General features: G+C 38.4%; 1 protein-coding gene across 1 annotated transcript in view; it reads right to left on the bottom strand.

The window, feature by feature from the left end:
* CNTNAP1 (contactin associated protein 1) overlaps positions 1-13346 on the bottom strand; it is a 44936-nt gene extending 31590 nt beyond the window's left edge. Inside the window, exons 1-3 of the mRNA XM_026679815.2 lie at positions 13189-13346; positions 11392-11493; positions 7221-7414 (exon numbers count right to left, since the gene is read on the bottom strand). Of these exons, the coding sequence (XP_026535600.1) occupies positions 7221-7414; positions 11392-11493; positions 13189-13264 (372 nt within the window). The 5' untranslated portion in view covers positions 13265-13346. The remainder of the gene's footprint in view (positions 1-7220; positions 7415-11391; positions 11494-13188) is intronic.
* Between the last annotated feature and the right edge of the window lie 1263 nt (positions 13347-14609).

The following is a 14609-nucleotide window of genomic DNA, read 5'->3' as shown; positions in this document are numbered from 1 at the left end:
GTTTGCTAATTAGCAGAGTTATTGATGGCCTGAATGGAAGCAGAGGTTCTCCTGCTGCAACACTGCTACCAGACTGAATGCAAAAAGAAAAATCCAGCTTTGTTTATTATTTAATTTGAAAATCATGTGACTCCAAATTACCCTGGATTGTTTACATGCTTGAAAAGCAAGAAAACAAATTAAGAAAGAAATCATAGACATTCAGAAGAGAACAAAAACCAAATCAAAACAAAAACCACATCCAACCCATCAGTCACCTTGTCCCAGAGCCAGATTTTCAAAGATTTTTAGAACATGACTTGGTAGATCTCTTCCTACGGATCTCTTCCTACGAATCTCACTCATAGAGCTCTTTAGAAGGATACTACGGGGTGAGGGAGCAGGTATCACAACAGAGAAAGCACATTTCTTGGACCCAACAAACACATTGTTCCAGAAAAGCAGAATATATTTGGAAACCTTCCACTTTTATGCAGCTCCTCAAGACAAAATTAAATCATGAGTAAGTTTGCTTCCACCAAAGAATACTGCAACTGGGGAACCTACTAAGCCTGCATAAGGTAGCTGAATGAGAAAGTTATGACTTTAGATTTCTATGATTTACAGAAATAAAACTATCCAGGACATGGTGAATGTAGGTATCCCAAAGAACTTCAACCTGGAAGAAGCTAGATGATAACAAAGTTGAGAGGGTCAGGCAGCCCAGGGCTAGGATCAAGATGTCTTAATGGAGCACGAGTCACTCAAATTAATTTGAAAAAGGAGTGCTGGTAAGAACCCAGGCAAGAAAAACTTTACCTCGTGATTAAGGCACTATATTCATCCAACTTAAGGGCATGAGGGATACTTATTGAGCAAAAGATACGTAAAAGGGGCAGGGTATTTTGATAAGATTTCCAAGTGCCATAAATGTAAGAATCTGGAACAAATTATGTTGTATTTGAACAGTGAGAGAAACTGCAGAATAAAATAGATCCAATGATCACTTATTTGGGGGAGTAATTGTATGCATATATGTTTCTGCCAACTCACAGGAAGCATTTGTAAATCAATGACTGTGAGGTATGCATTAGGAGCTAAATCAAAAGCTCATAAAACTGTGTGAAGAGGAAGGAAGAGAAACTTATCAGAAATACCCAGGGAGTTTATTTCTAGCCAAAGGGCTGAAACCATTTTAAGTCCATAAGAAGACAAATACTGCATTTGAAAATGACTCCTTCAGATATCTCTAATTCATTAAATTATAAAGAGATAAGAAAAAGGAGGTAGAACACAATCAGGCTTGCAAGAGTCTGCTATAACTAGCCAATCTGAATTCAAAAGTATGTTTAGCTTTCTGTGAAGTTGGTTTCCTGCCCTGATCCATCTAACAAGGATGACAAGAATGGATTTTAGAATCCATCTATAAATATTTCTAGGCTTGCTTCATCTCCTATTACATTGCCTGCAGATCAAGGGGCAAAGCTTGATATTGCCAATAGTACTTTAGAGGCAGCACTCAAACAATGTTAAAAATACATGCTACTGACATTTAAAGCAATCTTATGGGCTCAGAGACTCTCTCCAATAAACTGCTCCCTATACATTCTATACAGCTAGAATGTCGTTGCTGTTCTTTACAAAGTAAAGTCACACTAGAGTAGATGTGCCAAGAGTGTTGGCTGGCAAGGCTCAGAAAGAGACTCTTTTCTGCTATGACATCACCTTATGGAACATCATTCCACTTGAAATTATACTCCTCCTTCCTGGCCTTTCACAAGGGCCTAAAACCTTGGGTTTATGCCTGTGCCTGATGCTTCAAAAGTATGATTGAGAACACTTTTTATTTTGTTTACAGTTATTTTCTAATATTTCTAATATTTTCTTATGTATTTTTATTTTGTATTTCATATTTTATTTTAAAATTTTATTTATTAATTTATTCAATTTCTACAGCTGCCCATCTCAGTCAAATGACTCTGGATGGCTTATAATTCTAAAACTATAAAACAGTTAAAACAATTAAAAACAATAAAAACAAATATTTGTTTTTATTTATTTTATTGTAAGCTGCCCAGAGTCACATATACAAGGTATGTGGCTATAGAAATCAAATTAATAAATAAGAATGGTTGAAACACAAGTACAGAACACAGACTTATGTACCAATGCTCAAGAAATGTGACACATATATTCACAGACCTATAAAAGGAGATATATATATGCTTGTAAATGCAATTATTTTACATTTTGGAAATGCTCAGGTATTTTTACTACTTGATGCTTCTTGTGGACTCTAGTAAATTAGAAAGATCCAGATTTTCCTATAAGGATTGTGTTCATTAACTCATACTGAAAGCTTTCATTTGAAGTATTATATTTTGGGATTTCTACTACTACTATCTAGTTGCTCCAAAAGGAAAAGTCTGAACTCCTTGAACACTAGGAGGGAATTTCAGCTTTCATGGATTATATGTTCATCTATAGTCTTACTGAGGATTAACATGACCACAGATTGCTTGAAGCAACAGATCTCTAAAATGAAATATAATCTCCATGAAAAATATCACCCAGGCAAAACATTTGTAATAAAAGATGCTTAGTTTTTAAAAGAAGCAGAGATTTTTCATCCAGAGAAGCAAACAATATTAAATTGTATATAAAATTAGTAGCCATCACATGTACATAGCGCTAAATTCTTTGCCTATTGCAGGCAAAGTCTAGTTCTTGATGGTGTCCAAATTGTTACCTCTACTCATTATACCAGAAAAAAATGTCATGAGGCCAGATCATTAAAACAGAGATTCTGCAACACTAGAGTTTTGATAGTCAAATCAAAATTTTAAAATATTTGTAATTGGCCATGATTTTTACAAAAAATAATCTCAGTTGGAAAAAAACACTGATAATCACATATATGCCAAATATATACTAAATAACAAATAAAACTGTTATTTCTGAACTTGAAAGTCATAGTTATTATACATTATTTTCCCAGGTATCTCAGTATTGCAAGCATGAACAATCTTACAAGTTACATAACATCATTTTAACCAATGTCAACCCACTGCAGGATGAACACCTCTTCTACATGTTTCCAATGAATATGGTCCTGAGCTTTCTTTTACCAATTGGGCCCACAATACTTGCTGATGTCATTGATTCATCTTGTTTTAGGTCTCTTTCATGGATACTTTTTATCAAGTGAGACCTGTTCTATGACTGCCTTGGTCCACCTACCATCAGTTCTTCTTGCAATGTGACCACCCACACAAGCCCCTTCACCTTGTTAAGGCCAGATCATAGAAGGAGACCTAATATATTGGCTATATAAATGTTTTAAATAAAATAAATTATAGCTATGTTTTTAAAACACAGTAGCTAAATGGGGAAGTTTTGATAATCTCTTAACAGATAGTACCCCACATGAAAAGCATTTGCAATTTGCAGTGAGGATTTTACTCACATTACAACCAACTCCCATTATCCACAACCTTCAAAGTTTCTTCTCTCACAGGAAGATCCATTCTTAGTTCTATTCCATAATAAAGCAAGGCCCATCCATGCCCACTACATGGATGTAGTGGATGGATATAAGTGCAGCCCACTACAACTAATGATTGACAGCTATAAATCTGAATTATAACTTTTGAAAGACTGTATTACAAGGCTGATTTTAAGAAACTCTGTCAATTCCTGCCAGTGCTCGCCATCAAAGCTGGAGAGGGGAGGGGGTGGACAAATGGACAGTATGATTGTGTGTGTGAGTGTGTGTGTGTGTGTGTGTGTGTGTGTGTGTGTGGTGGGAAATAGGGAGGGAGGAATGACAGATGATGAAGACTAAAGATGCCCTGAACTGATTTGGACCAGAGGCACCAAAGCCATGCACCCCAAGAAAGGAATGTGAATTGCTCACAACATCTCAGTGTTCTTATAACATCTTATTAAGCTCTGATTGATGAAGCACAGACTGGTCGGGGGTGGGGAGGAGAAGGGAACATTTTCTGTATCTTTTTCATGTGGTAAAACTTTAGAGCTAGTCTGACTTTACTGTAACCAACTTCCTTAGTAGTTCAACCTTTTGTTTCAACCTAATGGAGTTGAGATTCTTTCTTTCCTAATGGGGCAGGTCTGATACTCTATACAAAAACAATCCAGTGGTCCCACTGCAATTACAATCATGGAATGTTTAATTTAGCAAAATTGTATCCAAGATCCTAAATGCAAATTTAATTAGATGATCAGAATTGCAAAGAAGAAGAAAAACACAAGCTCTATCAGGAAGACCAAAAGAAATTTGCAATTTCAGTTAAGTAACAACCCTCACATTTACAGAAAAATCCAGAATGAACTGAGATACAGATCCAGCAGATGCCAACAGATCAAGTTAGTATCATCTAAAGAAAACAGCATTTGATCTCCTGAATCATATTAATATTCTGTTGGGTAATGCAAAGCTAAGAATGGATCATAAGAAGCCCAGGGAGGAAGAGAGAGTGGCAAGTGACACAGGAATGTAAAACATAAGCAATGAAAGTTCCGATGTTGATATTACATAATAAAAATCTCTGTGGAACAGATGACATTAGAAATATGTGTACAGTTTTAGTATTGTCCAGGATATTGTCACTGGCTTCAGTGGTAACATGTCATATAAAATAATTGTATAAGGTATAAGCTCCTTTTTTTTTCAGGCTGCTAGGCTGACTTAAATCAGAGTCAAATTTTACCCATTAAAAATAGGGCTATGGATCCTCTAACCTTCCTAATATATTGAGGGAGGGAATATATATGCAAAAGGGAAGTTAATCCAATCTTACAGTAACATTACCTCAGCTCCATGTCTTTGCACCCTTCAGAGGATGAAAATAATAATAATTTTGAAATTTGCAGTCTGACTAGGATTGAATGATGAGGCCTGAAAGATTTGTTTATAGATAAGGTAGGGAAACAACAAAGCTTTGTATTGAAAATGATAAGCTATGATATCATAATTGAGAGAAGATTAAGAAAGATGGTAGGACATTAATTTGTGGGACATCATTTGAAGGGATAAAAGATGAATATTTTCAAATTGTTGTTTCAGTTCTTGATCAATTTTTTCTTAATTAAGTTTCAATAATGAAGTTTTTAAAATTGTGTATAATGGGTTTTTTCCTTTCTATTTTTAGGGAAAAAAATTACAAGATAATGTGTACAGAATTATGAAATGGATTTACTAGTTTAAAGTATGTATAGGTAGTTCTTGATTTACAAAATAGTCACTTAACAACCATTGAAGTCACAATAAAGCTAAAAAAAATGGTAATTATGACTCAGATTCGAAGTTCCAACATTCCCGTCTCCCAGTCACATGATTGCATTTTAGGTGGTTAGCAACTGGCCCACGTTTTCAGCTATTGGCAGTATCCCAAGTCACGTGATTATAATTTATGGGGGCGGGGGTTTTGCTGGAAAACTGGCATTCTGCTTCAATTTACAGTAAAAACATAAACCTATCGACCATATCATTCACTTAACGACTGTCATAAAAAAGTCATAAAATCAGTCACAGCCACATGTTGACCAGCATAAGCATAATTTGGGGCTCAGTTACTATCATAAGACAAGGACTACCAATATATAGTTACTGCTATAGTTATTTCTAGCAGTTCTTAATGGATTTTACTGATTAAGATTACAAGATGAAGTTTTATTATTTGTAATAGATAAAAGATGAGATATGTGATAAGAAGATGCTTCCGCTTTTCTTTTTTCCTTTTTGCAGTTTGTTTTTTCTTGTTTATATTTTTCTTAGTTTGCATTAGATTTTTAATTAGATTATAATTTTGAATTTTAATCCAAAGTATTTTGAAAACAAAACAAAACATGCAATCTCAATCACAAAAAAAATTTTTGTCTACTCTTGTTCTGTGTGGCATTAAGCCAGATTCTAGAATCTCATTTTGGGAAACAGAAAGGCAGGTTACAGTCAGTCTGGTACAGCCATTTTATTGAATAGAACCTGAGAGGAGAGCATGAAACAAAATAAAAATGTTAAGCCTAACTGTCTCAAATTGTGTGTCACTTGATATATACCAACAAGTGGTATTGATAGTGCTTCCTCTTTCAATTTATTCCCATAACAATCCTGTGAGAAAATTGGCTAAGAAATATAGACTTCTGTGATGGAATCTCAACTTGAACCTAGGTCTCTCTTATTTTAGGTTCATAACCTAACCACAATATTACACTGTAGTGTGACTTGCTAGAAAAGGACTGGGTTGATTATAAACTATAGCTCAGATTAACAAATTAAGTAACTTTTTTCTTGAATTATTTTAAACGCTTGTACAATTTGTATGCCACTTTCTGCAAAAAATTTAAATTCTACTACATGCTTCCCCAACTGACTAAGTTTTGCACAGTCACTATGGGTGGCTTTTCTATTAATCTGGACTTATTGCATCCAGCCAGGCTATGTAAAAGAAATAATTGGAATTGTAATCTCAAAAATATGCAGGTTATTAGCTTTCACATCTTCAGGTAGTAAAAAAAATAACACATTTTATAAGATTAACAAATTGGTTATACACATTCTATCACAATATAATGTCTGCATGTGTCAAATTAAATTCATACTACATCAGAAACTAAATATTTGACCCATGTGCCACAAAAAGACCCCAATGAGCCAGCCTAGTACATATGATTATAATAAAATTGCTAACATTTTTTAAAAAGCACAACAAAGCAGAATCGAAAAATGTTCTAACGTGGTTTTCAAAAAAAAAAAAACACCTTAGTCTAAGCCTAGGAAGAAAACAGGATAGGAAGTGACACTCCCAAACAAAGCAGACAAACAGATAGAAGCCACAATAAATGAAAGCTACAATAAGTAAAAGATTTTTAAGAAAATGATTAAAAGATGAAATACAAATTTATGGGAAGATAAGAGATCAGAATGGTATAAAAAACAAAACAACATTCTACCAAAGCTCATCAGAGTTACTGTTCCTGAAGCTTTAGTCAAATCCAGATTCATTTTCAGTCAATCATGATGGAGTATCATTTTACCCTAGAGTACCACATAATATCTCTGAAGGCATCCAGTTCATATCAGGTTTATATCTCTGCTTGGAACAGATGATGAATAAATGCATTTGTAAATATATGCAGGAATATCTGGGAGCAGCCAATTATACTGCATACTAACATCCCTTTGTCCATCCTGAGGGTAGATGCCACAAATTCTCCCTTACCCAATTGCTCCCCTGCTGGAAATAAGGCTTCCAATTGCTGGGATGATCACCATAGAGAACAATGTAGCGGGTCACCCAATTGTAGGTATTGAAGGTCCCCTGAGTAGCAATGGTTTTTATATGTGCTTTCCTTGTCAGATCAATCTGGAGCCATGGATGCTTGTCTTGAGGATCTGGTGACCAACCACCAGCACCTGTACAGCATAATATAAATAGGGAGATATAGAAGAAACATGTAATGCAACACCCAGAAAAATACGGCATACTTCACTTAATCCTTCAGGGAAAGATTGAAGGCAAATGAGGTCCGAGCAGAAGAAGAACATCATGGCTTCAAAATCTAAGGTTTGGACAAAACTCAGCAGCACTTTTTTGTGCAGCTGCTGATAAAAATAGGATCGCCAACACGATCACCAACATCTGATGATGGATATGGCAGAAGGAGGAGGAGGAGGAGGAGGAGGAGGAGGAGGAGAAACAACAACAACAACAGCTTGGAATAGAAGTAGAGGAAGCTATATTCCTGATACAGTACATATATGCTGCCATTCAAAACACTCTGCCCTATGTTTGTGCACTGTGAAGAATTACTCAGCAACACAATATCTCCTTACCTAAAAGAGCTCAGAGCAGAGGTGGGATTCTACCACTTCAGACCGGTTCAGGCAAACCAGATGTTAAATTTGCATCTGGTTCATTGAACCAACCGGCTGGCCCTGCCCATCCTACCCCACCCCTCCAAGAAGTCTCCATGTAGCCCACTTTTGATGCAAGTAAATGCAGGGTCCACACGGAGGCTCTTGGAGGGGTGGAAATGGGCCTTCCAGTATTCCAGAAACGGGCCTGTTTCTGGTTTCTGGAGGGCCTCCAGAGCCCAGAGGAGGCCATTTTTTCCCTCCCAGAGGCCCGAGGGAAGCCTTTGGACCCTTGGGAAGGTGAAAAACGGCCCTCCCGGAAGTTCCAGTAGGCCACTCCTACCATGGCCACACCCACCCAGCAACTGGGCAGTGAACCGATTGCTGGGATTTTTGAATCCCACCCTTGGCTCAGAGCAAACACTAAATCCAACTTCCCTGTTTAACAGCACAAATAATGTATGAGAGATGAATGAAAATATCTAACATATTTAAACTTTGCTTTTCCTCTAAAAAAAGACATCAGATAATTGTGTCTATCCAATCCAGCAAGCAAATGGAGGATGGGGAAAATTTTGGAAGGACTTCCTGGATTTGTACCAGATGCTATGAAAGTATGGTGTATGGTAAAGTGCCAAAGTCATCATTATCCACAATGAATGATGTCAAAGGCACCATTGTCTTTACCCCATCAGGTTCTGGAAAAGTTATAGAGAGAATCATGGCCACAAAGTGATTCAGTTATTGTTTGGAGGTTCTGGATCAGTAGCAGGCAATCCCAATATAATGATTGATGAAGTATCTTCTGCTTGACTGCTCCTGCTGTAAGCAAAGCAACTAATCAAACCAAAGAGCCTTTATCCATGGCTTGTTTTTCATTACTTCCAAACTGTGATGCCTAGTTCACATCTCCTCACAAGGCAGATTTGCAAAAGATTTGTCCTTGTTTCCCATTCAGGCTTGCTAGGAAAACAATGGAGCCAGTTTAGTATAGTCAGGGGTGGGATTCAAATTTCTTAACAACCGGTTCTGTGGGCATGGCCTAATTTGTGGGTGTGGCTTGGTGGTCATGTGACTGGGTGGGTGTGGCTTGCTGACTGGGTGGGTGGCTTGGTGGTCATGTGACTGGGTGGGTATGGCTTGTATATAAATATATTTATGTAAATATTGTGTGTGTGTGTGTGTGTATATATACCCTGTTTCTCCAACAATACGGCCTCCCCCAATAGGAAGTCCCAGCATGTTTTATAGGCATGAAATGAAATTAAGCCCCTCTCCCCAATTAAGGCCTATATTAAAATATGCGAAATGGGGGGAATGGTGGGGGGGCTTGCCGTTAGGAAGTACTTTTGTTGTACACCCGGATATGGTGCTGCCTGCGTTGACCCCAATACGAAGTGCCCCACCAATGCCGAGGTCAACATCCAAGCCGTCACCGCCCACCTGCCTGAAGATACAAGGGGGGTGGAATTAAGTCACCCCCAAAAAGACGGCCTAGCCATTTTTTCAGGGCTCAAAAAAAAAATAAGACCCGGTATGTACATGGTATATATACTGTATATATACTGTATACATATACTGTATATACTATATATATATATACTGTATATATACTGTATACATATATTGTATATACTATATATATTCGGCATTCGGCTTTGTTCGGGTATTTTCCCACGTCATTGTAGTTGTTCTTTTAAAGTTGTAGCAACGTTTCAGCAGAATCTCATCTGCCATCATCAAGCTTCTGTATAGTGTTCGTCTGTGAGTCAGACTTTTACAGTGGTTTCAGATTTAAATTTGGGGCAGCCTATTGCTGTGCCAGAATGGTTTTTTTTCTTCATCCTGATTGGGTGGGAGTCTTGGTCTGTGTTTATTGGTCTCGGAGTTTGCTGTGTTCTGCTTGATTGGTGTCTCTAATATCTTCTGTCTGTTTTTTGGCTCTTTTTGTATCTTGATTGGCTGGCAGCATTGTGTTACTTTATTAGTTGTTCTTTTAAAGTTGTAGCAACGTTTCAGCAGAATCTTATCTGCCATCATCAGGCTTCTGTATAGTGTTCGTCTGTGAGTCAGACTTTTACAGTTGTTTCAGTTTTAAATTTGGGGCTAGCCTACTGCTGTGCCAGAATGGTTTTTTCTTCATCCTGATTGGTTGGGAGTTATATCTGTGTTTATTGGTCTTGTGTGTGTGTGTGTGTGTGTATATATACACACATACATACACTGTATATATGTATGTCTTGTATATATATATGCCTTGTATATATATGCCTTGTATATGTGTGTGTGTGTGTATTATATTATATTATATTATATTATATTTATTATATTATATTATATTATATTATATTATATTATATTATATTATATTATATTATATTATATTATATTATTATATTATATTAATTATATTATTATATTATATTATATTATATTATATTATATTATATTAATTATATTATATTATATTATATTATATTATATTATAATTATATTATATTATATTATATTATATTATATTATATTATTATATTATTATATTATTATATTATATTATATTTATTATATTATATTATATTATATTATATTATATTATATTATATTATATTATATTATATTATATTATATTATATTATATTATATTATATTATATTATATACTGTATGTATGTATGTATGTATGTGTGTGTGTGTATATATATATATGAAAGAGCAACTTTTACCCAAAATAAGGCAAAGCAGATTGAGTTGCTTGCAGAATCATAGATTCACTCACAGATCTACCTTTCTGAAATCTGCTGCCTGAGTCTGCACCGAAAAATAGAAGCTTCAGTCCTAAGGAAGTTTCAGCTCTGCTCTCAGGGCACTTCTCCCTCTCCCCCCCAATCCCTTGAATACCACCCCTGAATGGACTTCAGGAAAGCCTCCTGGGCAAAGGCAAAGCAGTACAACAGCTATTTGGATTAGCTAGAAAGCAGAAATCCGACAGGAGGTGGGGAGGGGCCAGTCAGTGGAGCAATTTTCCTGTTCTCCGAACTGCATAGAATCGTAACAATTGGTTCTATAGAACTGGTCCGAACTGGTAGAATCCCACCCCTGAGTATAGTGGTTAAGGCATCCGGCTAGAAACTGGGGGATCATGAGTTCTAGTCCTGCCTTAGATACAAAGCAAACTAGGTGACCTTGGGTCAGCCACTGTCTCTCACCTCTAGGAAGGAGGCAATAGCAAACCATTTCTGAAATCTTGCCCAAAAAACCAGCAGGGATTTATAGGGGCAGCAGCTAGGAAATTATTATTGGAAGCCCTCAATCCTAAAAAGCTATATTTTTGTCTTATTATCATGCTATGTGGATTTTGACTTTTGCACATATATGAAATTAAAAGATAGATTATGCCATTATGCTCTGCTTGTGAAGCTCCTTTGAACTTTCTGAAATTTGTAATATAGAATTCATTTAGCTGTAGCTATATGTTAAACTAGAGAGAACTGATGGGGAGAGGGAGGCAGGAATTTTGTCTGTTCATGTTGAACTTACCATAAATCCGAGCAAATGTAGCAGCACGGAAGATACTAGAGTGAGAGGATGCACCGAGATTCCAAACATAGAGAGGCCCAACCAATTCATAATCACAGCGACCTACAGAGGAAAGTGGGGAGAAATCATCCTTCTGGCCAAGCCAGAAGCCAGCTAGGTTGGAGGTTGTGAAAAAAAAAACAGGCTGCCGGCAAGATTGGGAAGTTAAAAAAAAAAAAAACACCCAGAAAGTGGCAATGAGTTCCACTCCCATATTGCTGCCAAGAAAAATACATAGATGTGTCCATGAAATCAGAAGGTGTCAAGCTCAACTTGAAGGCGACTTCACTTTTTTAGCCTGTCGTTACACTGCATTAGGGTATAGATTTCCACAAGAAAGAAGCATGCCCCATGTAACACTTTTTGTCGAAATCAGTGAGAAGAAAACCAAAGTAATCTGGTGTAAAAACAAGGCTTTGTGACTGTCAGTGATGGTGAAACAACACAAATATAACAGCAGGCTGAAATTCCGTCTGGCTATTCCGTACTGGTGCTGTCCATCCCTCCCTCCCTCCCTCCCCTCCCACTTCTTCCTCTGGTTGTTTTCCCTCATCCTCTCCCACTGCAGAGTGGCTGACACGCCCTTGCAGGCTCAGCTCTTGCCTTTATCCGCGCAAAATAAGGAATTCTTTTTCATCCCTCCCTCCCGCTCATCTGTGAGACATCAGAACAAGGAGACAGCAAGGTGCCATCGTAGAGAGAGAAAGAGAATAATGGGAGGTGGACGCATGTGAGGGGTTTGAGCAAAATGTACGGTAAATGAAGGACACAAGTAGGTGGCCATCTGATCCTTCTCCCACACTCTAGAAATTTTGCTTGAACTGCGTAGAAGCGAGTCCTCTCCGGCAAAAATAGACACAGAACTCTTCTTCTTCCATCAAATCTCTTGAAAGTGAAGTAATGCAAAGTCAACAGATGCTTAGTAAAAGGAAAGAAAACAAATGGTTCAAGGTGCTTACCATTTTGCAGAGCTTGGGGAAATGAGAAGAGGATGGAAAAGGGAAGCTGCCAACCAAGTTCCAGAATAGGCCTTATACTTTAAAAGATCCTTTGTAACCAATACTGATAAAGAATTCGCAGCCCTCCTTACCAAACCAGGTTATTTTGGGATTACATCTAACACTACAAGTACCACCCTCCATAATTAGTGCAGGTGATGGAAATTATAGCCCCAGGCATTTGACAGCCATCACTTGCAGCAAAAGGCATGGAGTTGATGTAAAAGAGAAGGAAAGGTGATGGTAAACCAATATAAACCCTGGTCTCCTGCAATATCCGTGGAAGGTTGGGGCACACCTTTTATCGGTTTCTGTTGGCACAGGAGTGGCCAAGGTTAGGAGGCAGCATTACTAGAAAAGCCTCCAGGCCTTTTCTAATGTTTGACCAGAACGTATCAACTCAGCCCTGAGTCTCACTCTGCTCCCCACATTCACCCTCACCCCAAAAAAAATCAGGCTCCTTGCTAACTCTTTGGCAGAAGAGAGAGAAAGCCAGAGGAGCCTCAACCTTATTTCGGGTCCCTTCAGCAACCTTGCAGAGCAAGGTCTCCGAGGAGTATTCCCCCCAGCTAGCGCAAAGGCAGCATCCCCACCTACTTCAAATGCGACGCAGTCCCCCCCTGCGCTGGGGTGAGATGCCCGAGGCTCATACCCTTCCCCATCGTAACATTTCTTCCTTCCCACCCGGCCCGATCCTTGCCGCCGCCGCCGCCGCCGCAATGCAGCTAAAAGCAGATGCGCCCAGTCCCGGGACACTCACGCTTGAACCAGCTGCAGTTGTAGAGATGCAGGGAAGCCGCGAAGAGCAGCACTAAAAACTGCCGGCTGCCATCCATGGTGAAGCTGCAACGCCGCACTACTTGCTGCGCTCTCAGACACCCGGCCACTTGGCCGCCGGCCCACGTGTGCTCCGCCAGCCGCCGCCTGCTGCCTGGAGCAGCCAGACGCGCGCTCCACTGCGGTAGTGCGCCTGCGTATACCTACCAAGTGGTACCTGGGGAAGTAGCTGGTGTTAGCTAGATGACGACTGAAGAGCACTCTGCGGTGGCTCAGAGGCGCTCTCAACCCGTTGTAACGGCTTATTCATAATATTTATTTCATGCACCATTTTTCTCTACAAAATTGGTCCAGTGGTTAAGGCACCAGGCTAGAAATCAGTAGTCTTACAAGTTCAAATCCCAATTAGACGTCAAAGTCAGCTGGGTGATTCTGGACCAATCACTTTCTTAGCCCAACCTGACAGGGTCGTTGTGGGAACAATATGAGGAGGCAGGTATGTTGGGAATACCCCCCCCTTGAGTTTGTTTATAAAAAATAATAAAGATGGGGTACTAATAAAATAAGTTGTGCTTCTGCCTCCCATTTGTCCCACAACTCCTGTGAGAGAGAATTGAGAGCAATCCAAAATCACTTGGTGAACCTGTATGGATGCATTAGGACTTGATGCCAGTCCAAATTCTGAACTATGCTGGCTGGAGAATTCTGGGAGTTGAAGTCCACAAGCCTTAAAGTTGCCAAGTTTGGAGACCTCTGATTTAACTCATTATTAATTCATTGAAAATGATAAGTTAAACATGAAACATCCCTCCTGACATGAATAGTTTAAGCCAAATAAAGGTTCCAAACATATCCTAGCTTCATCAGCTACATTTCTGGTGAGATGTCCTCCAACTATCCAAAGTCAGTGCTAGCAGTTCTCAAGGGCATCTAGCAAAAAAAAAAAAAAAAAAATACCTATCTGGGTAGGAAGCCTCCATTTTGCTGACATGTTGTGTTTTTTTTTTTTAAAAAAAAAAACCTTTTCTCTCTGGAAAGAGAACGTATCTTGGGAGGGTATTTCAAAGACTAACCAAGCCTGGGCATTTTGAAACACCTACATTGATATCTCTTCATTATTTCACATGTAATTATTCATATTAAAGGATTGAGTCGATCATCTGCACCTCTATAACTGTCTGGTTTGGTTCTGCAACCCAATAGGAGAGACACAGACTTCAGAGGATACTTAGAAAAAACAATTACTACCAACCTGCCTTCAATTGAGGACTTGCATACTGCACGAGTCAAAAAGAGGGCTGTGAAAATATTTACAGACCCCTCACATCCCGGACATAAACGGTTTCAACTCCTTCCCTCAAAACGACGCTATAGAGCACTGCACACCAGAACAACTAGACACAA

Source organism: Notechis scutatus, chromosome Z, assembly GCF_049901735.1.
Source record: "Notechis scutatus isolate UNSWTSFEM ecotype Mainland chromosome Z, rNotScu1.2, whole genome shotgun sequence".
NCBI lineage: Eukaryota > Metazoa > Chordata > Lepidosauria > Squamata > Elapidae > Notechis > Notechis scutatus.
This window is presented reverse-complemented; position numbering and strand designations above follow the sequence as displayed.